At 38.6% G+C, this 26,771-nt stretch overlaps 2 protein-coding genes across 3 annotated transcripts in view; one reads left to right on the top strand and one right to left on the bottom strand.

The window, feature by feature from the left end:
• Positions 1 to 357: 357 nt before the first annotated feature.
• mal (molybdenum cofactor sulfurase) lies at positions 358 to 24,421 on the bottom strand. Its single transcript, XM_022085691.2, has 11 exons — positions 24,323 to 24,421; positions 23,789 to 23,873; positions 19,115 to 19,271; positions 17,408 to 18,148; positions 16,272 to 16,548; positions 7,385 to 7,501; positions 4,856 to 5,462; positions 2,662 to 2,895; positions 2,340 to 2,458; positions 1,032 to 1,136; positions 358 to 709 (listed from the first exon to the last, which is right to left on the bottom strand). Exons 3-11 carry the CDS (start codon positions 19,267 to 19,269, stop codon positions 512 to 514), a joined length of 2,553 nt encoding a protein of 850 aa, XP_021941383.1. The 5' UTR covers positions 19,270 to 19,271; positions 23,789 to 23,873; positions 24,323 to 24,421; the 3' UTR covers positions 358 to 511.
• A 788-nt stretch (positions 24,422 to 25,209) lies between these two features.
• Positions 25,210 to 26,771, top strand: part of mub (poly(rC)-binding protein mub) — a 105,394-nt gene continuing 103,832 nt past the window's right edge. The window contains exon 1 of one of the 2 annotated variants that reach the window (XM_087348374.1): positions 25,210 to 25,368. The gene's annotated coding sequence lies outside the window, so the exon portion shown is untranslated. The remainder of the gene's footprint in view (positions 25,369 to 26,771) is intronic. The other variant, XM_087348372.1, reaches the window with a different exon arrangement.

The following is a 26,771-nucleotide window of genomic DNA, read 5'->3' as shown; positions in this document are numbered from 1 at the left end:
AAAAAATAAATGTATTTATGATGCAGTAAACTACAGTTTGTAACAATCAATGCCACAGTCTTTAAAAAGACTCTACTTTTTTTGAAATCTTGGAACGTCTTTAGAAATTATGTTTGTCGATACTTTCAAAACATTACCAAAGTTCTTTGTGCCAAAGATGACAACAAAAGACAAAACTTCATACCATATGATCTATAACAGTATTAATCCAAGAGTTAATTTCTTTTAAAAATGATCCACAGTCGGTTACATTTGTCAAATCAGATGTGTTACGAAGATTTTCAGTGGCTTTGCACTTCCTATAGCAATGGTGAGTTTCTGTTACACTTATTCATTACATACAATAAAGGACAGTAAAACGTTTTTAGACTCTTTAAAAATGCTTTATTGAATTCGCTAGAATTTGCAGTGACAAAACGACATTTGTCTACAGAGTCTGAGAGGTAGGGGGCTCGTCCCTTGTCTCGTGACTGCTTTCCAACAGGCTTCTGGTTCCCATCTCAGACAGTATTTAATTGAAAGTAAAATGGTCAATTACTTCATCTCCAACTGAAATCCTCACATTCCCTTCAGCTACTCGACTTAAGTACACTCCAAACTTCATCTTGCCAAGAAACGCTGCTGCCAGAGTCCTCAGAGGTTCTCGTGTCTTCACACCAGTTGACTGATCGATGCAAACCATTTGACAGCGTGTACACGGGCCCTCTGACTGCAACGTAAATTTAAAAAATGCACCTGAGTTCAGTTGACTTATTTCCTGGAAGAATGACAAATGTGTTGGTTTACATGCAAAGCATGACAACTGTGTCATATGGATAGACCGCGCACCCTCTGGCGTGTGCACTTTTTGTGCGCGGCATCTGTGTTGTTTTGTGAACGCACTCCTACGTGTGAGCACCCCATTCATTTTCCTTTCACCCTTTCTCTTCTTCAGCCCTGGCTCTGCTTTGGAACAACATTAACCCAATTCTTGACACTAATCAAGTTCAGTTAAGCATGTGGAATGATGAGAAATAATAAGTACGTCTCACTTGGAATTTCACTCTTCCTATCTGGAAGTGTGTCCATTCGTTCTCCTCAAATGGCTTCAGGCCCTGTATGACCAGGTTGCTACGAAAACGCTCCAGCAGACTCTCCTGAAAATCGTAAACATGCTCCCCTAGTTACAGGGCATGGTAAGGCATTAGAGAGAACAATAAACTTAAAATAGGTTCTTACAATGTAAAGCAGTTTAATTGAAGTTCTGACGAGTAATGCTCAAAATTATTTGATCAGAGGAAGCAGGCTAAATTGCAATGGTCGCATAATTCAAGTCAAATGAAGGGCGTTAATCCGAACAACGTACGACATGAAACTATTACACATTTCAGAATCAAAAAGGGAACTTCTGAAATACAAACATTATTGAGACTCGCACAGCAACGTAAATGAATTTAAGAAGGGTCACCAACCTAGAAATTCAAGAATGAATTAGTTCTATCTTGCGCAATCTTAGAAAATACAGAATGATAAAGTCATTCAACCCATATTAAAATATTTATTGGTGGCTGCGGGTTCTTCTACCAGGGAGTGAGTTACGTCGTAATAAACACAGAATATTGTTATGACTATACAAGAGCCCACGCAGGTGATGTCATGTTGCATCCTGCTCACAAAAGTCCATCAGTTGTCTTCAAAGAGTTTTTAGTGTAAGAATGTATTTTTTACAAGTACAATAAGTATTCACTGTGAAATGTTAGCTGGAATCTTGTTCTCACTTATCGTGCCAGAGTAAATTAAGGATGTATTTCCCAATTTTCCTGTCCCAAATAAATACTAATATGTCATCCAGCTAAGCATTTCAGTGACACAGGAGCACTTCACTGGGTTCCATCAAGCATGTAAGTAAAGTAAAGCAAAGTTTGTCCCACTATACGCCATGTAGGCGTTTGGGGTGAGTGGACGTATAGCTCCTCTCTTCCTTGACCTCGGCACTAGATGGGGGTGAGTGGTCAGCATCACACCCCGGCCGGCTTTACCCCCGGGAAAGGACCCCGGTACCCATTGTAGAGGAGGCTGGGTGGGCCCCAGAGCCGGTCTGGACGCAGAGGCTAGAGGAAAAATCCTCTGCCCCCGTCGGGGATCGAACCCCGGTCGTCCAGCCCGTAGCTAGTCACTATAATGACTGAGCTATTGAGAAAAATGAATGCGTGCTCTGTCGAGCACAGTTCGTATTTCCAACGATTAATTAAGATTGTTGTTTGATTTCAGAATTCAGTGTAATTTATTTTTTTAACAAATAGAACATGTGTCAGGAATCAGTTGCATGACTTTTCAGTCAGTTTGTTATTTCTATTTACCTTGTCACAGTCAGATTGTTCCCAGTCAATTTGATCACTCAGCCACTGAACGCTGCTCTTGTTCACAAGCAGAAATTGTGCCTGGTTCGACAGTGACAGAACTGACTTCTGATTGCTGTCTGAAGAGACCAAACAAAAGACGGACATAACTTACTATCAGTTTTCCTTGAAATAAAGATATTTAAAACCACTTTCTATGATTCTAAATTTCTGCTATGGTTACTGGAACTTATAACTGACTTTTCCAGTGCAAAAACAGTATCACTTTATTATTACATAAGCAAGAGGTTTGGACAGTACAGTTACACCAGACAGAACTGACCTTGCCCTCTCGATTTCATTTTCTCCTTGCTCACTCTCGAGTCACTATTCCACTGGCGAATCAAACGCAACCCCTGACGCCCCAAAGCATCACATAACCATGATGCCACATCATCACCACAGTCCCAACCTTGAACCCTGTCCCCACACACTTTGCTCTGACACAGCGAAGCTTCTACTCTGCCGTCATTGTGGTTTTTTGGATCATCGAGTGGTACCGAAATTGGCGGCATTTCTGCAATAAAAAAGAAGTTATCTGAGTAGTAAACATTGCTCTTCACTCTGCAGGTATGGCACTTTGACAGCTCTCAGACAGGTTCAGAGGCTCTTATAGCAAGAATTCAGTACAATTATGGTTTTAAAGCATAAGAATCGTTTCATAGGCCAACTGCTCATGTTTTCAGGGAGTGCATATTATGCAAGCATCAAAATTTTCAATGAACTGTAATAAAGATGTATGTACAATGTATAGACTACAAGTGAAGAAAACAATTAGTATTTATGCAAATACAAAATAAACATTAAAAAGAGAAGACAAATATGAAGACTATGACTTGCATGTGGTCTTCATATCAATGCTAGTGACCCATCTAACGTGTGATACAGGTATCGAGCAGAAGTGTAGTGTTCAGTTTTGTTTTGCTGTTGAACTTGGTAAAGTCATTAACATTAATTCATGTAATTTCTCAAATTAGGCAGACATAATGGTGTCTTTGCTTGACAGACTAAATAACTAACTAGATGGCTTACGGAACCCGAAGGTTCATCACCGAACTAACCAAAGCCCTCCACCGGACCCTGTCCTGGGCCAACAAAATCCGGTCTCCTTCAACTCCTATCTCCCATAGATCCCGCCTGAGATTATCCTCCCATCTACGTCTAGGTCTCCCCAGAGGTCTCTTTCCCTCAGGCTTCCCAAATAGTGGACCCAACCAACCAGATGGCTTACGGAACCCGAAGGTTCATCACCGAATTAACCAAAGCCCTCCACCAGACCCTGTCCTGGGCCAACAAAATCCAGTCTCCTTCAACTCCTATCTCCCATAGATCCCGCTTGAGATTATCCTCCCATCTACGTCTAGGTCTCCCCAGCGGTCTCTTCCCTTCAGGTTTCCCAACCAGTACCCGTTGCACACCTCTTGCTTCATCCATGCGTGCTACATGCCCCGCCCATCTCATTCTCAACTTAATCACCCTGACAATACTGGGGGAGGAGTACAGATTTTTAAGGTCATCATTATGCAGTTTTCTCCATGCCCCATCGTCTTCTCTCCTAGGCCCAACAGACATGTGGCATAAATAGTTTTATTTAATTGAATGTTGATAAAATCCACATATGGTCGGAAATAAGGATTGAATGGTATTATGATGGCAACTGTATGCGTACATCAATTCTGGTCTCAGACTTAGAATATTTCAAGTGCTTGACTTTTGTTGCACATTGTGTCACATGACTTGCCAGAGCGTGCTCATTATCTTCGAAGGAATGAAGCATAATGCAAAGAAAATTTTATAAGTAGGATTTGATGTTCTCCCACAGCCATCTTCTTTACAGTACACTGTTTCCGATCCAGCTTTGAATCACACTGTTGCAGAATATCTCACTGCAGAGTCTACATTACTTGACAGCTTTCAAATAATTTTCACAAGTAAAATATATAACATTATTTTATCAAATCTCATGATTGAGTTGTTTGCATTTCTGCTTCGTATTTTGATATCTCAGGTTCAAAAACATGGCCCGCAGACTACTATCCTATCAGTTATATTTTCATTAATTGTTCCAGGCACAAGACATGAAGATTCCCTTCCTTCTGTGAACTGATATACATTTTTCATTTAGCATTCAGATAACTTTCTTTTAATGGTAAAACTCAGTTACAGAGCAAGTCAAAACCACATATGACATACCTCATTGCATCATATACTGTGTTGTTAGATTGAATTAAGTTCCCACAGCTGAAGGACATAGTGTGTGGTTTTGTACTTCATAATTTTTTATAATTATTATAAATCAAATTTATCTTAAATTTTAAAACAGAATTGTCTCTCTAAACAGGTCATAACTGTTTCCTCACCAATCCTTCATAGTTTGTACAAACATAAACATCTTTTCATCTCATTTAAGGCTAAACATCTTACGTAACAGTTTTGTTACATTTGTTACGCAACGTTATAAACAATGTAATACTCACCTGGGAACTGTAGGATCAGTGACCTACTACTGAGATCCACATTAGGTTGAATGAGGCAGAGTTTTGCGTCTTGCTTTTGAGTGAGACAGACACCAGCTGGGGTCACCACCATCCACTCACGGTCATATAGAAGACCCCTTAATCCAATGTACCAGCTCTCCATGCGCACAGCCCCACAAGATTTGACAGGGTATACATATATGCATGTCAATGCAATACTATTTCCATCTGACATTGTATTTTGCTGGCCGTAATTTGAAACTGAACTAGTCTCCAAGCTACTTGCATTTGTTTGTGACTTGATAGGAGCTTGTATTTTTATGTCTGGTACTCCATGTAAAATAGCGGGTGACTTCATTCTGTCTACATTCAGAAGACCATCATGTTTCCTACGTGCAGGCTGGAATTTTTGTTTGTAAGCTTGCTGGAAGGCCGGCCACCATGCAGGCAGTTTTCTGACTGGGGAGCCATGCACAAAGTAGGATGTCAACACGTTAATCAATTTATCAACATCATTCTTGGTTGTCATATAACCAAAAGAGACTCGAACTGAACCAGTGGGTTGTCCATTCACCAGATCTTTGTCGTCTCCACATATGTGGCCTGCCTGAAAGAAACAATTACTGTTCATTGTCTTAAACAGGTTCGTTAATAATCCTGTATATACAGCACCACTCTATGTATCACTGCCCTTGCATTCTGCCCATTTTTTTTTATTATTATTAGTGTTCTGTCTTATGACAGGTCCATATATTATGAACAGGATCCTTCCATCCTTTTCTTGGACTGGGACCTGTTCATATACGTTCTTGGCAGATGATCCAGAAGTGGTTTGCCATTGCCTTCTTCTGTGTGTGAGTGGAGTAATTGTTGGGATGCCACGGAGAAACCGGGGACGCCCCCGGAGGAAAACTCCGTGATGCCTATACCACGACCTTGCCCAACACAAGTTATAAATCTGAGCACCACGGGGAATTGAACCCGGGACCCCAGTATTACAAGGCTAGTGTTCTGACCGCTAGACCACCGTGGCTCTGCCCATTAAAGCACTGAAACAAATTCCCTATGTAATTTCAAAGGGAATGCCCCACTGAAGCCAAAATTTACCATTGTGTGTGTGGCAATATAAATGCAACGTTAATCATTCAAATAAAGTCTGATTAAGTGCCATGCCATTTTATTCCTACTGGCTCCACAGGAAGATTCAGTTAAATTTCAATAACAATGCATGCTGAAACTTCTGCATTAATAAATAAGACTTACTCAGGTTAAAAAAAAAAAGACAGCACTTAAGGGAGAGAGATGGGTTGTTATTTGGGGATCAGTAGTGTAAATGGTGTCATTTGGAATCGGGCAGTTACAGTAAATAAACCGACTGCTGGTTGCTGTGGTTACGTCGTCCATGCACGGACGACGCGACCACGGCTCGTCGCAGACCAGCAATGGCCACTGGACCATTGGACCAATAGCTAGGTACAGAGTACAACTCCTGTGAGACCAACATCCAGTGTAGTGTTGCTTGTTATGGTTTTGTAAAGAACTCAACTTCATGATTTGTTTTTTAAAACCATTTTTGATTATACGAATTAATTCCCTTTTGCCACTGATGATGACCTCTTGAGTTCGAAACGCATATGGCACTAGTGTCTCTTTATAGAGTGAATAGTTTGTTTGTTTGCTTATTTTATATTCTAATACACAACACGGTATGCAAAGTTTTAAGATTCTAGCTAAGGCTTTATGAAAATTTTATTTCCTTCAAACTGTAGGAATTGCATGAAATGTCAGTTATCACTTGCATCCTAGGTTTCCAAACAGTTAGATGTTCTGTTATCTCTTATCAGTCCTGTTTGTTTTAATACCACATACTGGCACTTCATCCTTTAATTAGAGATTACAATTATTTTCCGTCTTCGTAATATCACACATGTATTTTACACATAAAAGCAGCACTAAATAATATCAATCACAACATACCCATTAGTGAATGAAACAAATAAACAAAGTATTGACCTTAATCATTAGGTTAACAGTCCATCAACACAATTCTTGATTACAGTTTCAATGTTTATTAAGAATCCACTGCACGTTTCAACCTTAATTGGTTATCTTCAAGTGGTGCTCTTTAAGTGTACGAAACTAACTGATATGACTACTGATTTATATACACGTTTTCTGTTGTTAACTTCGTCATGTAATGGACTGTGTCTTAAGAAGCTTACCTGTTTTAGTAGAGTGGACTATGCAGGTGTGTAGTTACCGGTTGAAAGCTGTAGCTGACATGCTACAGCAGAAAATGTGTATACAAATCAGCAGTCACATCTATTAGTTTCAAACACTTAAAGAGAACCACCTAAAGATGACCAATGAAGGTCAAAACATGTCGTGGAATCTTAATAAACATTGAAACTACAATAAAGAATCGTTGTGTAGATGGACTGTCATCCTAACATTCAACATACAACAGGATGCAGCTCTTAAAACTGATTGACCTTGAACTCTGGACATTATGAGTTATCATGTGCACACCTGGAATTGACTCCTGAGATCATCGTCTGAGAGTTTTAGATGTCGCTGACAGGCCCCAGGATTACAGAAGCAGCCAGTGCGCAGCTGAATACCATTCAGATTAGCAACATTCAGTACCTGCATCAGGCATAAACATGTTACCTAAGTACATAGAAGGAATATGCCAGTTTTTTGTCACATGACCACTAATTAAACTAAAGACTTCGTGGAGGAGGGAAGAACTCAACATCCACAAAAACCAAATATACTTTGTTACAAAATTAAAATGCCATTATGTCAAACTACATGCACTTGTCCTTAATTTGCCCTGCCCAGAGGATGTCCGTTTCACACCCAGAGGGTCACCTTCACTCTTGAGGCCCCAGATTTTCAGAAACAAAACCATTATTTATGCACCAATGGTGATCACATGTTTTAGGTACACTCTGTGAAAAAAGAGCTAAAATCCCTGAATTTTACATGCATCTTGGCATGCACAGGGTTTCAGGACATACTGTTAAATATGATATATCTTGAAAACAGCTCTTTCAAGAGTTAACATAACAATTTATGTAAGATTTGAGGTTTTCACAGTGGTCAGTATGAAGATTTCTGTCTTCTGCGTTGTGTAGTCTGGTCGATGTTTACCAACGTTTCAGAGGTCATACTGCCTCCATCATCAGGGCAGTATGACCTCTGAAACGTTGGTAAACATCGACCAGACTACACAGCGGAACAACGCAGAAGACAGAAATCTTCATAACAATTTATATTTTGTATAAGTAATTGGTATGCTTTACAGAATAAATGTGCAAATGACACACCTTCATTCTGCCACAGAACCTAGTCACACCTCTCAGAAAAGTGCTACATATTGGTGTCTGCTTAACAGACATCTGGCATAAACAACAATAATTCATGTAAGGCACAGAAAAGCGACATACAGATAAAAGAAGGAAATTATGAATTATGATACTGGAATTAAGATGCCAGGCCTAAACATAGACAACTTCATGTTTCAGACTTATGAAATATTAAGAGCTTGAATTTTATTGCAGAGTAAACATACCTCATACTTCACCGAACTGAACTGCCTAACATGTGGAAAGTGGCCATCCATTAACAACTAGACATGGTGCTTCAAACTGGCAGATACATATTTTAGCGTGTCTGCAAAAATGGCTTCAGTTTCTTTCTGAACGATTCAAGGTCATCAGTCGTGTGAGGCTCATTCATGTATAACTCTCACTTTAGTACAGCCCAAAGGAAAATATCTCGGTGGGTTAAATTTGGGGACCTTGTAATCAATAAATTTTTTTCTGGACCCCCACAAGAGGTGCATTACTGCATTAATTTTTGTTATATAAACTAAGATAACTGTACCTCAGAAGCTCATGCATTAATTATTACATTTAGGTTCATGTGTCTCAGTGGCCATTATTGTTAATAACGGAAATAAAGTAGAGTAGGAAAACCACCATCCACCTTTGCATTTAATACCAGTAGGTCATGCACTCACCTTTACATCGGTTATCCTTCGTTACAACCATATTCCTTCTACACCATGGACACTGGTCAAAAATTCAGTGATACCCAAAGTGAATTAAAATTTAGAAGGTGTATTTGCCCATGCTATTTAACTAACAAGCTGTTGTTAAGATGAACGATGGAGTTGTTAACACTACTGAAAATAATACTCCAGGTTTAACAACCTTGCAATTGAAAAGAACATTATGATTATTTTGGCATTTGCCTGAAAGGATTGAGGAAAATCACAAAACATCTCAGCCAGGACAGCCAACCATTGGGCTGAAATTTAAACCCAAGGCCTCTTAGAGGAGAGATAACCACTGAAGTATGATGTGCAATACTTACATATTACTCACACAGAATTTATAAATGACAAAAAACCATAATTGAGAAAATCTCTCCTCTCTGGAGGGACCTATATGTCCTGCAACCACCCGTGCCTCTGAAAAGGATAACCCACCAAGATCATATTACAACATACATAGCATTAACATCTACATAAGCTATGCTTGAATGTGCAACAACCTCATTCATCTCAAAACATGCCAAGTGTAACACTTTACTTCATAAATCTTTAGTCACACACATGCTCAATCAACCCATGGTCACCTTGGTGAAAGTCCAAAGCACAGCCCCCACACAGCCAGTCAGCTATTACCACCATGGCTCCCTACAGCAGCTTAGTGCCAGCGTGTGCAATGCTGCAGACACATTAACACCATGTTAACATTTATGTAACCACTGATCAGCACACATACGTCTCCGGGATCGAGAACCACGTAGTACAGGTTACAATCAACACCTAAGAAATACTACTTTATCAAATTGTTACTACTTTCACTCCGACATATACCAAATTACAATAACTTAAAATAAGTTATTACAATACAATACCTTGGCTTCATTACACGAAAATCCCAACTTAGCCTCCATATAAATTATAGAGGCATTAACAGCAAGTGTGCCACATGCATGTCTACATGCCACTTGGCCTTGGTCTGCATCTAAAATACCCCATGCAAGGCTGCACACCTGCTGCATTGACAGGATGCCACAGGTCCAGAGCAGAAGACCTAACCTAACCTGGCCTCCAGTAGTTATACCTACTAGCACTCCCAACTAACAAACTGGCTTTATTTTATCACAAAACTACAGCCTCAGGAATCCGCAAGCCGCAAAAGTGCCAAACAGGTCCCTAATTGTCCAAACTATCTCAGGTCCAACAGCACGTCTACATACTGTTACACTTCCAATCGCAGATACACCACAAGCAACTGACCAACACCGGGCTCATCAAGCCATAATTTTTAACATTTCTGACATCAACTGTTAAAACCATTAATATTCCTCTTCACACACACACTCTGCATAACCAGGGCCTTGCACAACATTACCTCACCACACTGCTACCAACTACTCTTATATATGTAAGACTTGAGGTTCTCACAGCGGTGAGTATGAAGATTTCCGTCTTCTGGGTTGTTGCGCTGTGTAGTCTGGTCGATGTTTACCAACGTTTCAGAGGTCATACTGCCTCCATCATCGCCCTGATGACGGAGGCAGTATGACCTCTGAAATGTTGGTTAACATCGACCAGACTACACAGCGCAACAACCCAGAAGACAGAAATCTTCATACTCTGATGACGGAGGCAGTATAACCTCTGAAACGTTGGTGAACATCGACCAGACTACACAGCGCAACAACCCAGAAGACGGAAATCTTCATACTCTTATATATCATCATTATATAAAAGAATAAAGCAGTCCCACTACATGGCATGTAGCTCATTCTTGACCTTCGGCATTAGATATAAGTCAATATTATAAATACGGTGACACGGCAAAGCTTCAGGGGGGATACGTAACAAATTTAGTGTAGTCACAATATATACTTAGGCAATAAGAGATTTCAAAAATAAAAATGATTTTCTTTTTTTATCAATTGCTGGTTTCTCTTTATTACCTTTCATGCTGTAAGCACTTTACCCACCAACATTACATTTGTAGACTGAAAATATGTATGCAGGATACTGTAAAATTTTCCTTGGTAGGTTGTCTTACGTAATTTTGGAAGGACGTTGGTGCGACATCATTGTCCTTAATGTTCATGCCCCAACTGAAGACAAAAGCGATGATATCAAGGATAGCTTTTATGAAGAATTGGAATCAGTATTTGATACATTTGGCAAGTATCACATGAAAATTCTGCTAGGAGATTTCAATGCAAAAATTGGGAGGGAGGATGTCTTCAAACCCACAATAGGCAGCGAGAGTCTCCATGCACTTAGTAATGATAATGGCGTCAGAGCAGTGACCTTCGCTACGTCAAAAGATTTAATTGTAAAAAGTACAAAATTTCCACACCGTGATGTTCATAAATACACTTGGACTTCCCCAGATGGCAGAACACACAATCAAATAGATCATGTTTTAGTAGATAAGAGAAGGCAGACAAATGTAATTGATGTGAGATCATTCAGAGGAGCAGATTGCGACACTGATCATTATCTGGTGGTAGCAAAAGTGAGGGAGCGGCTTTCAGTAAGTAGACGAACTAAACAAAATTTTGACACAGAAAGATTTGATTTGAAAAAATTAAGTGAGGGAGAGGCAAAGGAACAATATCAAGTTGAAATTTCGAATAGGTTTCAAATTTTAGAGACAAATGAGGATAATGAAAGTGTGGACATCAACAGGGAGTGGGAAAATGTCAGAAACTGCATCAAAATTTCAGCAAAAGAGAAACTAGGATACTACAGGAGAAAGCAAAATAAACCGTGGTTTGATGAAGAATGTTCAAAATTAATAGATCGAAGGAAGCGAACAAAATTTCAATGGTTGCAGAACCCAAACAAAACAAATGCGGATAATCTATGTAACGTGAGACGTGAGGCTAGTAGAACCTTTAGGACTAAGAAAAGGGAATACCTGAAGGGCAAAATTGCTGAACTTGAGACAAATAATAAGGAAAAAAACATCAGAGACCTGTACAGAGGCATTAATAACTTTAAGAAAGGATATCAACCCCAGACTAATTTGGTAAAGGATGATAGTGGCAATTTGCTTGCAGATCCAATAAAAATTGTGAATAGGTGGAAAAATTTCTTTAGCGAGCTCTTAAATGTTCATAATACTGGTGATATTAGACAGATTAAAATGCATACAGCTGAACTGTTGGTGCCAGAACCTAGCTTAGATGAAGTGGAACTAGCCATTGGGAAGTTGAAAAGTTATAAATCTCCAGGAATTGATCAGATTCCGGCCGAATTAATTAAAGCAGGTGGCAAAGGGTTGCATATGAGGATCCATAAGCTTATTCAGTTAATTTGGGATAAGGAAGAGATGCCACATCAATGGAAGGAATCCATAATTATTCCTATTTATAAGAAGGGGGACAAGACTGAGTGTGGTAATTACCGAGGAATATCGCTGCTATCAACCTCATACAAAATTCTATCCAACATTCTTTTGGCAAGATTAACCCCATATGCGAATGAAACTATTGGGGATCATCAGTGTGGGTTCAGACGAAACAGATCAACGATTGATCAGATCTTTTGCATTCGTCAGATACTAGAGAAAAAATGGGAGTTCGGTGGGACTGTACATCAGTTATTTATAGATTTCAAAAAAGCCTATGACTCTGTGAAGAGAGAAGTGCTATATAATATTCTTATTGAATTTGGTATACCAAAGAAGCTAGTGGGTCTAATAAAAATGTGCTTAAATGAAACCTGCAGCAAAATTCGAGTAGGTAAATATGTATCTGAGACATTCCTCATCAAGAACGGTCTAAAACAAGGAGATGCTTTGTCTCCCTTGCTCTTTAACTTTGCGCTAGAATACGCCATCAGGAAGGTCCAAGGTAGGCAGGAGGGTTTGCAATTGAACGGGACACATCAGCTATTGGCATATGCTGATGATGTTAATTTATTGGGGGACGATATAAATACAATAAAGAGGAACGCAGAAGTTTTACTAGAGGCTGGTAGACAAGTGGGGCTGGAAGTAAATTCAGAAAAAACTAAGTACATGTTAGTATCTCGTCATCAGAAGACAGGCGGGCAAAATTATCTTAGGGTAGCTAATAAATCCTTTGAAAGGGTTACAAAGTTCAAATATTTGGGAACAACAATAACAAATCAAAATGATACTTGTGAGGAAGTTAGGAGGAGACTAAATTCCGGAAATGCTTGCTACTTCTCAGTCCAAAATATTTTGTCTTCCCGTCTGATTTCTAAGAACCTGAAAATTAAAGTATACAAAACAATAATCTTGCCTGTTGTTTTGTATGGGTGCGAAACATGGTCTCTCACTCAGAGGGAGGAACACAGATTGCAGGTGTTTGAGAATCGGGTGTTGAGGAGGATATTTGGGCCTAAGAGGGAAGACGATGGGGCGTGGAGAAAACTGCACAATGACGAGCTTAAAAATCTGTACTGCTCCCCCAGTATTGTGAGGGTGATTAAGTCGAGAAGAGTGAGATGGGCGGGACATGTAGCGCGCATGGATGGGACAAGAGGTGTGCACCGGGTACTGGTTGGGAAACCTGAAGGGAAGAGACCGCTGGGGAGACCTAGACGTAGATGGGAGGATAATCTCAGGCGGGATCTATGGGAGATAGGAGTTGAAGGAAACTGGATTTTGTTGGCCCAGGACAGGGTCCGGTGGAGGGCTTTGGTTAATTCGGTGATGAACCTTCGGGTTCGGTAAGCCATCTAGTTAGTTAGTTAGTTAGTTAAACACGATCCATAAAAAATCAGCAAAATTTTATATCAGAAGATACTGGCATCTGCCCCCCTACTCACAGCAGTTATCACCAAGGTGAACACTTTTTCCCAATGGTTATGTAGACAATCAATTACAGCAATGTAATTGTCTGTGTTTAGAGAACATAATGGTGCTGTCTTAGTTTTTTTAGCTTTGCAGTAATATCTCTGAGTGACTCCTTCACCTGAGGAAAAGAAGTAATCACACAGGAACACATTTGGGGAATAAAGAGACACCTTCCAACCCGAGCAGCATTGCAAATCACTATGGTGATAGGACGCTGCTTGTCCTGGAAGAAAATACCATTTTCTGGCACCTTGGTTTTTTTTCCAACATATGGCAGGCCACACCTTATTACCATAATAATATATCAAATTGGCATAGATTTAGATACATTTTTATTTTGATAATATATGCTACTAACAACAGTACAAAGTGGAATGGTGAAATTCAAATAAATTGTTGTGTTGCAGGACTCGGGGAACGATGGTAGGTCGAGGGGATTCTACTGGTGGGAATTCTAGGCTGAAAACTTAGACTTGACGATGGCAATTTACTACAAGTAATAATTCTTACAGTCCCACGCCGTAGCCGCGTGGTCTGAGGTGTCATGCTTCGGACCGGCGATACAGAATGCGTGCTGGTTCGAGTCTCGGGGGGAGAAGAAATTTTTCTCATGAGCTTTCGACCAGTGTATGGGACCGGTGCCAACCCAGCATCGTGAGGAAATTGTGGAGCTACGAGTAGCGTAATCCGGTCAGGAAAGCTAGCAATGGCTGGGGGTTCGTCGTGCTGACCACACATCACCCTATATGTGGTTGGATGATCGTTCCCCTATGCTTAGGCATGTGAACGTGAGGCCAGCAGTCAGGCTAGTTGGCTTTGGCTCTCTGGAGCTGTTACGCCACGGATTTAATTTTAATTTAATAATTATTACAACATAGTGCTGCTTAAGGCAGTAGCAGTGGCCGACTTCTTACTGCAAGCATGTTTCATCCAATACGGACCAAACACAGCTTCAACCAAGACAGTGTGAGAGAAAGTAAACAATTAGTATCATTACTTATAACAAAAAGGTGTGTAACTTTGTAGGATATGTCCAAAAACTTTCTATATTACAAATAGGTCCACCCTTGTGGACCTTGCCTTATTCTCAGTGTTCTGCCATTGTGTATCAGCTTGGATGCTTGCCTTAGCTGGACTTTCGAAATACATGTGTCAGCACGTTGCTTCCATGTTAAAAGTGTATCTTGTTTACCAAACTGTTTGAAACAGTGCTGGGACAAAACCAAATTACAAAATGTCATAAATCTGAAATACATTTTCTCACTATTCTAGTATGCCAATATGCATATCATGTCCCATATCAGTAACCACCATATAAAGCGTATTACCAATCTATCACATATAAAACACGGTACAGGCATACCTTGGAGGTATTGCGGGTTCGGTTCCAGACCAGCGCAATAAAGCGAGTCACGAATTCTTTTTTTGTTTCCCAGTGCATATAAAAGCTATGTTTACACTATACTGTAGTCTAGTAAGTGTGCAATAGCATTATGTCTAAAAGAAACATTGCGAGAATTACCAAAATGTGACGCAGAGACACGAAGTGAGCACGTGATGTTGGAAAAATGGCGCCGATAGACTTGCTCGACGCAGGGTTGCCACAAACCTTCAATTTTTAAAAAACGCAATATCTACGAAGCGCAATAAAACGAGGTATGCCTGTACCTATATACTAACAATGTCAATATACCATATATGATACCCATATATCGTACAACAACATACCTGTGACAGGTTAAGAACATTAAGTGCGTCGCTTTCAGACAATCCTGACTGCACTGTGCTACTTGTTCCTTAGTGAGATGGGGACTATCACTCAGCACATTACTGCCTCAGTTGTGGGAGGAATGACTAGACAGATGTCCTGTATTTGAACGGTGCATCACACTATATCGGCAGCATCAGTGACAACTGCGTCTTTCCACCCATCAGTTTCATACTATGGAATGTGGGTCCATAAGCCTTTCTTCAACAGATTATGACACTTTCACTCACATATTTTCTAACAGAATATGGTATTTTATCAGTGTTCACATCTGTACACTTGAAACTCACATACACTCTCTTTCTTGATCCACAGCTTATGTGAGCACATGCAGACATCTAATATGTACAGCAAATACCAACACCACACATAAGGGAAGTTCACCTGGACAAAGCATCACATGCTTGGATTGCCATATAAAGTAAAATCCCTCATATATGTGCTGTGTGTTCAAATGTGTGCCAGTGTCAGTTCTGAAAGCAGTGGGTGCAACCACACTCTTGTGGAATCCATTTTACTACATTCACAGTCACAATTACTACACCAGTACTGTACGTAGAAGGAACAGGCACATGTAGCAGGTAAGGGCACCTTTAAAAGAAGGTATTGTGCTGACAGTGAAGGAAAGTAATAACCCTAAAAAGAAAGCTGACAGCAGTCAAAATTAGAACCAGTTACTTTACAGATACAAAATACACCCAACACTCGCTCAACTTGGCCTGCTTCTTAACAATTCTTCCATTGGTTTCCTTATGAAACCAAAGATACTTACCTCTATAAAGCCTACATATGCTCCATTAGGACGAAGCATATTAAAGTTAACGACATTTCCCTGTGTAGAGGCATCTTCATAGGTTGTGTCACAATACAAAATGGCTGCAGGAGAGCCATTTGAATGATGAAGTGTAAGAAGGAACTGGAAGAGGTAACGTGCCAGTGAAAATGTATGAAGCATCACACTAGCCATGTCACCTGTCAACTGTTTCAGTGAACAGAACCCATGACGCAATGCTGCAATGGAAAGGAATGGGATGGTTCCATCCTCAAACCTATAACAGAGAGGCTTACTGTTGGTCTGACAGCCTTTAGGTTACTTGCATTTTTAAGACTGCCAAAGTGAAGGAAAAGTTTTAATTAATGAGTAATTAAAGATAGCCACAGAATCAGAGAAAGCAGAACACACTATGAAAAAGAGATACCAGGAAGGTTAGTACAACAGTTAGCTTGAGCTATACTCAAACCAGATGTCAAAATCAAGTTGTTGGCACTCCTCATTCATGCAAAAGAGGTTGACGAAACTAGCTGTCATACCAAGAGGTGTACGTGGTTCCCCTCACAGATCAAGGTGCAACAGACTCTACATACAAAGTTTTGATTTAATATGAATTTTTCCAAGAACCTTAAGCAGGTTTGTAGGATAGCTATTTTGATGCAGAGTCCACTTAACTGAATATTTTAAAAGGAATTTATTACAATTAAGAACATAATGAAACAACGTAGTTTATAATTTTAACATGTTATGTTACATTATAATGAGCCGGGATAGCTCAGTCAGTATAGTGACTAGCTACGGGCTGGACGACCAGGGTTCGATCCCCGACGGGGGCAGAGGATTTTTCCTCTAGCCTCTGTGTCCAGACCGGCTCTGGGGCCCACCCAGCCTCCTCTACAATGGGTACCGGGGTCCTTTCCCGGGGCGTGATGCTGACCACTCACCCCCATCTAGTGCCGAGGTCAAGGAAGAGAGGAGCTATACCTCCACTCACCCCAAGCGCCTACATGGTGTATAGTGGGACAAACTTTACTTTACTTTACTTTTATATTACATTATAATCCAGGTAAGACTATAAATGAGTAACTGATGCCATCCACTGTGACTACTAGCAATTAAATAATAATATCACTCACCTGTCACTTAGAGCTGGTCTAGGGATATGTTCACACTGGGAACTAAGTGATAAGAGAACAGTGCCACCCCCAAAGTAACACTTCTCTAAGACATAGGAACTTGAATTCTTGACTAGTAAGGCCCCTAGCCCCGTTGGGTAACCAAATATCTTGTAGAATGACAAACACACAAAGTCAGGTTGAACTTGTGAAAGATCCAAGACACTTGTGGAAACAAATGATGCAGCATCCAGCAGGCAGAACCACTTTGACTGTCTGCTGTGTGTCGATTTATAATTCAGCGCTCCATTCTGCACTTTAGAAACCCAAGAGAGGGGATATTTGACTCCTGAGTAGTTGCACTGTGCTGGGTACACAAACAAAGAATTCCCATCAAAAACTGAAGTGAAGTCAGAACATCCACAGTCCAGAAAACATTGAAAGGCTTCCTCGTATGACAAACAGCAAACATTTGCACCGTGCTTCTTGGCCACTTCTCTCATTCCGAGGACAGACGTGTGGTTGTCTTGCAAGTACACAAATGTCCCTGCATGTCTACCGTGAGAATATGAGTCATTCTCTGCTCCACAGCGATTTGTTCCTTTTTTCGTATAATTAATTTGATTGGGTACTGATTTATCATTCTTTGTGGAATTGTCTGTCCAATCAAATGACTCTGCCACAAGTTTGAGGGCATGTGTAGCTCCAGATGTAAAGATGATGCTGTAGTCATTCAGATCTGTATTGAAATGTTGCAGCACCCTGTACATAAATTTGTACATGATTAAATCTCAGGTACCTGAAATATTTGTTTTAAATAAGAGTGGAAAGCTGCATGTTTCAGCGTTAAATTATACTTTAGTAAAACAATGCATTAGCACTGTATATACTCTTATACAGAAAGCCCCATGTGACATGGACCAAATTTCAGGATATTGTTGACTAGGTAATTTTGAGTTGCATACACCATGCGATTTTAACCTGTAAAACTGCTGAACACTAATCATTTAAAAATTACAGAAAATGTTCAAGTGGTGTTTAAGAGTGTGTTGCCTGGTGGCTTCCAAAAATATCTTCGCAATTGCGGAGATGCTGGCAACTGCTGAATGACTATATTTTGAAGGCAATCACACTTAAGGGCTCCTTAGTGCTGTAAGATTTGAGGTATGGCTCCTGTCCTGAATCTTTCTAAAGCTACCATCTAGATCTACATTCTTTACAGACAAACCATCCAGATGGACAGATATACCTGACCCCAAAATATACTAGTCATTTATGTACTTGTTTCAGATGGCTAAAACATCAGGAGGAGGAGGATATGAAGCTTATGATAACTATGGAAGGACAAACACATAAACACGGTCTCTGGAAACATGCTATATACTCATCACTGTTACCAACAGTTTCATCATGTAGTGAAATAATCACTAAAATAATAACTTTATTTTTAAAACACTAAAAATAAAGCATAATATTTACATTTACAACTGTAATTTTCATTTTTGTCCTATGCTGTTTCAAAACTAATATAATAAATTAAATATAAACTGTGGAGAGTAATCAATGTGAAGTGAATACTTTTGAATCCTTATATTTCTGAATTAGTTCAATTAACACATCAAAGCCTCGGACAGACGGACCTAACAGAGGTCCGAATGGAAGAGGAGAATTGAGGGCCGAATACGGACCAGAGAGCCATAGGAGAAGAGGAAGAAGAAGAAGACATACCTGTACCGTATCTGGTCAATCACATCAGTTGAATATCGGCTGCTAATGCTCAGGGAGTGAGGGTTTCCATACACGTTCTCACACAGGTCTTCGGCTATGGCCTTGATTTGACTCTCTGCATAGAGTGTAGCTCCAACATGATCCAAGTAGCACATACCTTATGGACAAAATACGTGGCCAGATAGACAGAATTAAGAATGCACATTCTTCTATGCTCTCCCAGCACCACGGTAAGAACATAATTTAACAGAAGTAGTAAGTGATCTGTGTATTCACGAATAAAAAGAATACAATGTATTCCAGCTGCACTGTTAGTGTACCACACTATTATTACTATCATCACCATCATCATATATTCAAAGTGCTAATATTTATGACTTTTCAGGTTCTGTCGGTGGCTAAAAACTGAATATTGGTCTCCTGAGTTATGATGCCATATAGTCTTGTTGGTGATTACCAACCTTTCAAACCTATCACCTGCATCTACCCTGAAGAAGGAGAAAGCAAGTTCCTCCAAGATGCTGGCAACCACCTAAAGGCTTTAATGATGGTCCATATTATCGCAATCCAAATCTGTTTATATGTTCAGTTCCAGGGTTCTGGATGTTGTGTAGTCGACATCAACTGACTGATTTATGTGAATCTTTGTAGAACATATCACCATTATAGACTTACGCATATTGGTACTTTCTAATTTTGTCATCAACAACACCCAATAGTGACTATTCAGACTTATGAGATGGTAACAACATTAGTTCCATCTGATATATGTACATATACTGAACTTTTGAGTAGCAGTATTTCTTTGAAAAGTATGCTCCCTTAATTAAACTATTATTTTAAGAAAACAGAAACTATTAATATGGTGATTATACAAAATATTGTATTTCATGATAACTGATGAACTGCCACAACATAATATGTATAATTTATGACCATGTGGTGTTAAATCTGATATAGTATGAGTGATAATAAAACATGTAAGTTCTAAGGTAATCTTTGGGATGTTAACATGAACCACTAAGCTGAAGCATCAGAAATTACCTGATTTGTAATCATCAGTGAATCATGGATGGGTCATTACTTGTACTGACTGACTGTTTTCCTTATACTTTGTAGGCAAATGTATCTTAAAACAGTCCATGACAACCTTCACCTAAATCCGTACATACTTATTGCCTATGATCACCTGACCGTCTCATTTGATTCTTTTATGTAAGACCCTCTGAAAACTGTTATTACCTTTATGAAAGTATTATCTCCTGAAAAAATGCAAACCTGCACCACACTTCATCAGTTGTAGCTATCAACCAGTGTTACAATACATAAGTACGTAAAACACCTCAGAAACATTTATTTTGCCTTTTCCAATAAACAATGCTTTCATAAAAGTAGTAACAATATATCAGGGTACGCTGTATAACACCTGCAGTAAATGAGCACTGTTAAATAGCCAATCCGTCAAGATCAATGGCAAGTGATTTAATACCTGTTCTTCCTGTTATTACCCTATGTATTTCTTTTATTATATCAACTTATCTATTTATGAACATAGGACAGTGGTATACAACCTGGGGTAAGCGAAGACATCTTAGGGGGTACGTGAAATTTTAAAAAAAAATTATTTTATGATAAACACTGAACAATCAGTAATGTAATTTATTTAATTTATTTTAGATGTGGATTATATACTACGTATAACTTGAATTATAAACCAACAACTTTGGGGGTACAAAGTTGAAGAGAAATTATATCTGGGGGTACGCGAAGACATCTTAGGGGGTACGTGAAATTGAAAAAAAATATATATTATTTTATGATAAACACTGAATAATCAGTAATGTAATTTATTTAATTTATTTTAGATGTAGATTATATACTAAGTATAACTTGAATTATACACCAACAACTTTGGGGGTACAAACTTGAAGAGAAATTATATCTGGGGGTACACGAACAAAAAAGGTTGAATACCACTGACATAGGATATTGAGTAATGTGCCTCAAACTGCCATGAAAATTCAGTGTCCTGTTGGCTTAAAAAAACAAAGAACAATCTATTAAAAACACCTACAGATAACCCATTTCTTCAGTAATCCACATGTATTCACAGTCGCATTAAAACAATCTTATCTGTATGTCTGAAGAGTTCTGATGATAATGTGTTGTAATGAGCTCAACTGTTATTTTTGAAATTGTCCATAGCCTTGCTTATTTGTTAAAAGACACAACATTTTGGAGACTTGATATGCTTCCATCATCAGGTGAACGAAGGAGAGAGGGGTTGGCCACTTAGACAGAGCTCCTCCAGTCTCTGAAACATATGTGCCCTTTAACAAATAACTAAGATGATGGACAATGTTCAAAATGAAAATCTGAAAATCCTGAAATTTTGATTTTGATACACAATAAAGTTCAGCACATAGTCAAGACGTCATTCAGCTGAATTGTTTAATTTTCAATAAAATGCCATTAAAGTAATAGCATACATTATGGCGTCACTCTCCCCACCATAACGGCTTGTAAATCAGAGCAACACAGAAGTGTTGTCAACTTCTGAAAAATAATGTAATCAGGTTTTAAGGAAGCTAATTAAAAATAACCTAACCCAAATTAATGTAGCTAAGCTTAGAACTACCACTGATATAATAAATTACCAATATGGAATATTTATTAACTAATGGAGGTTAAAGCAACTACATTTAAGGAAATTAAAATAATTAATTGGCATAACCTAACCTAACTAAATTCTTGTTCTCTGATTTTTGCAACTGCAGTTACTGTATAAATTCAGTTTTTGGGAATAATTAACACTGAATGTTGAAGGTTTTCCAAAATTTCAGCAAACACTGCACTCCTATGTTCAAGGTGAATGTCTTTGGGGGATTAGGAATTACTTGTATTGACATTGCAGCATGCAGTGGAGGTTGTGAGTAGATGAACAGAGGGGCTGGGTTGAATCCAATAGGGATTGATGACATAGTTGAAGAAAAGTGGTGATTTAAAAAGCATTCAGGATTAAGAAAAGAGGCGATGAAAATGTAGCAACCATATGATTAGGAAGAGATGCCCTTAAAAAAATTCTTCTGACCAACAAGTAAGGAGTAGCAGTGATGGTGAAAGGTTTAAGAGAAACACATGATCACAGGAAAAAACAACAACTAATGATAATGTGGTTAAGAAAAGAGGTGTTAAGACTCGAAAGGTTTAATCGCACCAAAATGCAATTCTTAGACAATATTAGTTTCTAACTATACAAAAACATGTGGTGTTAATGACCTCTTTAAATGATGCATATCAATACCCATATTTCTTAAGGCACATTTGCTCTGAGGTATCATACTGGTCTTGTGGGGTTACAAGATCAAATCCTCATCAAGTCTAATTTTGTTTTCTTTCTTACAGCCACCATGTTGTTATTCTGCACGTAACAAAAGTTCCTATAACAATGTTTTTATGCTGAGCTGCCGAAAAAAGCATCGTTAATCAGCTATAAATAAATAAGTATACCAAAGTTTTATAAAAATCAAACCATACACCATTGTATGGCCCTATTGCAAGTAGTGCTTGTGTTTATCCCACCTCAACTATCTTCAACTGCCATGTTGATATTATAAATTATACGAAATTGTAGAGTACAATATTAGGGCAGTCCCTAATGGCATAATGTCCACAAAAAATTTCATCCAAATCCATCTGGTGATTCTTGATGTGTTCATTTCATGCACGTCATTTAAAAAATGAATAACAGTCTTTAGCAATCTAATGTATAAGTATAGAGGAAACCAAAAAGAACCACAAAAAAGGGTAATGACAAGCAGAAGGGAAAAAATGACAGTTGAGAATAATGTAGGTTAAGTAAGTTAGTTATGAAAATATTTTAGTGACCACATAGTTAGGAAAATTAAAGTAAAGCTGCCCCACTATATGCCATGTAGGCTCTTTGGGGAGAAAAGGTATAGCTCCTACTCCTTCTTCAACTCGGCACTAGATTGGAGTGAGTGGTAGCATCATGCCCCAGCTGCGCTTTACCCTTGGGAAAGGACTCCAGTACCTGTTGGATAGGAGGCTGGGTGGTCCCCCAGAGCCAGTCTGGATGAATTAGGAAAAAATGGGAAAGAAAATGTTTTAGCAACCATGTAGTTACGAAAGGTGCTGAAAATTGTGTTGACGAAGTAGATGGGAAGATATTTAGTGGCCACCTCATCTTATAAGATTGTGGATGCTATGATTTTCTTTTCCTAACCACATGTACACAAAAACTTCCTCTGTAAGATGGTGGTACGCTACATCTGAGCTAACTCACATTGTGTCATTCTGCTATTGATTTACGATACTCAAAGAAAATGTTCAGGACTCATGACTTGTATAGTTAGAAATTAAATTTGTCAAACAAAGTGACTGATATTGCCTCCTGTAAATAATTTTTCTTTAAAAATAACAAACAAAGAGACACATTTTATTACATGTACTACCAATTTATGCACTGCTCGGATATTTTTGAGAACTACAATATTCTCTTCCTTATATATCTCAGGCTTATTCATAAACTCCTGTTAAATAAAACGATAAGTAAAGCTCTCACATTGCGCTCTGGGCGAAAGACGGTAAAGCCCCAGCTCTTTTTCAACCTTAATCACTAGATGGGGGTGAAAGGTCATCGTCACAACTCACCCGCGATTTGTCCCTGGGGAAAGAACCGCCTATACCCATTGGAACGGAAGCTGGGTGGGCCCGAAAACCGGTATAGACGCCGAGGCTAGAAAAAAAATCATCTGCTCCTATTGGGGATCGAACCCCCCCATCATCCAGCCCTTAGTCTGTCACTATACTACCTGAGCTACCCAACTCTTTAACTAATGCCAGTTACATAACATGAAGGAAAATGAAACAAATATAATGTTGAAAGGTGATAAATTTTGTTCTCTTTCGTTTCGTTTCTCAAAACGATTTAATTTTAGAAAAATAAATGCTGCTGAACTAAAGAGGTCGCGGTGTCCTTGTCGTATCTTTGTTGTCCATTAAAAAGGGTTAAAGTCTTCTTCCCAATCACCAAATTCTGGTTTAGCTGTACGTCGGTCGAAAGAGGACGATTTGAACTTGTTAAACAACGCTTATTAACCGACCTAGGGTGTTACATACACTATTCGACCTGAGAACCACTTAATTTTCCTGGAATCCGAGTTTTAAAGATTGCTAGATTCTTACCTTTGAGCCTTGAGAATTCTTTTGATATTCTCTCTTGTTTTTCTTGAGAGAACATGTCTTAAAACACCAAGCGACACAGATTGTAACGTGGTAATTACGTTGTTGGTATTAATCGCAAAACATGTATTGATTTGAAGCAAATAACGAACGAACGTAAGAAGACTTAGAATACCCCCTAGTTTCAATGAAAGCCTATTAATTTTACGAGACGCAACACAAATGACATGTCAAAGTGCTACTTAAAAAAAAGCTCTTTTCAAGGTTCTCTGTATGAAATAGAATGTCTTTTATTATGTCTTACATTATGCAATGTGTTACATTAACACCTACTCCATACACATTCCTTATCGTAAACTGGTTTATCGAGACTCAGAAACCCGAAGTAGTGATGTCCAGGCGTGAAAGATTACGTCGTGGGATTTCGTAATCGTTCTCAAAAGACAACCTGGTGTGAAGAAACATTAAATTTTGTTCGTAAACATATTCTCCGTCATTAAAATTCACGACTACACAAGACTTACATCCTGAAAAATAAATTTATGAGATAATTAGTGTTAGATATTGAGTAATTTATCTATTTAATATTTTTATCTTTTACTTATTTTATCAAGAAAAGAATTAATATACTATAACTATGGTTCATTTTCTAGTGATTGTAATTTCACAAAATTAGTGTCTAATTTGGTTTGTGTCTCCGAAGTACAAAAGTAGATCCAGTTTTATAATAAAATACGAATAAAATTATACTAGCACTGGCATATTCATATTGAACGAATTTCATTTGAGTTTCATTCCATAATAATGTAGCAATTACATTCCTTAAATTGATAGGAACTTTATACTTTGACTTGCGGAAGAATATCTAACGTTTCTGGACTTTTTGTAGTAGCGTCACCTGCGCCATGTTTTAAGTCTTTACTTGTCCTTGGATCATCGCTGCCAGCTTGCTGTTTCTCCATTAAGTGTTCCTTCATTTGTGACCTGAACACCCCAGAAACAATCCCGGTATTCCTGGACCTGCCAGTTTATATCCTGAGTGTATAAAGGTATGTTTTATAAGTATTCCTTCAACCATTTATGTGAATTTAACATTCAATACCCTGGACAAAGTCATTTGCAGCAACCAAGCTATCCCCATAGTCGCCATGATTGATTTTTTTACGTACATCTTATGAACATTTTGTTATCTCTTAACCCTTGACGGAGGCGAAATTTTGTATTGCATGTTGTGAATAGGTAAATGTAATTTTAACCTCCGATGGATTTAAGGTTTGTACACATTAACTGTGTCGCCTTTACGGCCGTGTTGTGTTGCACGTGTTTGGTAGAAGTTCATGGTCGAAGAGCAGGATGGGTATAATTTTGGGCTAGTACAGCCAGTTGTTACTAATTGTGTTGTATTTGTGTAATATCGGGAACGAGGCATGTTCGAACGTAGCACGTTTGTAAGCTAAATTACATTGATTCTGTACTGTTGTAGTTCAATTTCGGTAATTGCTATAAAATTGCATTTTTTTTTAAAGTGAAGCGACATATTTGTTCCTTCGTTCACCAGCATTCACTCCATGTAGGTTGTAAAATTTATGAACAGTTCCACTAGCAGGATACTTAAAGGGTATATAAATGTATATCTTTTGTTCAGCATTGGTACTGCAGTGCACTTTTTCAACAATTTTTTTATAAACCATTCTTGCTCAGCTTTGTATAGTTCTGTATGCCTTGTTTTGGATATACATGGAGAGGTTCCACCAAGATGGAAATAAAATACTAATAGGGAAACCTTGTGGTTGTGTGCTTAACCTGTCTTTGTTCCTAGTTGCCTGTACAACCTAACTTTTTTGTTTGCTGAACAAAGTTGGTCTAATGGCTTTGTAGTTGGGTTGTGTTATGTTACCTTCAAATTTCGGTTGCACCTAGTCACTTTTGACCTGTCCAGTAAATAAGCAAATTTATTTTACTGACAGGTGATGTAATGATCTTTACTCAAAAGCTGGTGCATACAGTTAAATAATTTTAATGTATAACTTGTCTAATTTATCAGGGTTAGATGCTGTTGCAACAGAAATACATACAAAAATAATAGATTGTTAGTTGGAATGAAATTCAAACTTATAAAAATTCTTTGTGTCCAGATGTTGCACTTTTAGATTATATTCCATTTTGGAATGCACAATTGTGTTTTGGAAACTTTATTGTGTGAAGCAGGTTCATAGATCCAACCACTCCCATGCCTTCTAATGGATAGCCACCATTATTGCCACCACGACCACACCACACCACACCACACCACTGAAACACTCATATGAATGGCTTCCCCAACTGAGCAGGTCATGTTTGTGCCTATTACCTTTTGTTAACTCTGTTTATAATAGCAAGTGAAGGAATCCATGCAGTAGCTGATGACCTTACTATGAATCCATACAATAACTGGTGATGACCCTCACTACTC

This window comes from Zootermopsis nevadensis, unplaced genomic scaffold (assembly GCF_977971745.1).
Source record: "Zootermopsis nevadensis isolate Lab colony 2312 unplaced genomic scaffold, Znev_1.0 Znev_ptg000013l, whole genome shotgun sequence".
Taxonomy (NCBI): Eukaryota; Metazoa; Arthropoda; class Insecta; order Blattodea; family Termopsidae; genus Zootermopsis; species Zootermopsis nevadensis.
This window is presented reverse-complemented; position numbering and strand designations above follow the sequence as displayed.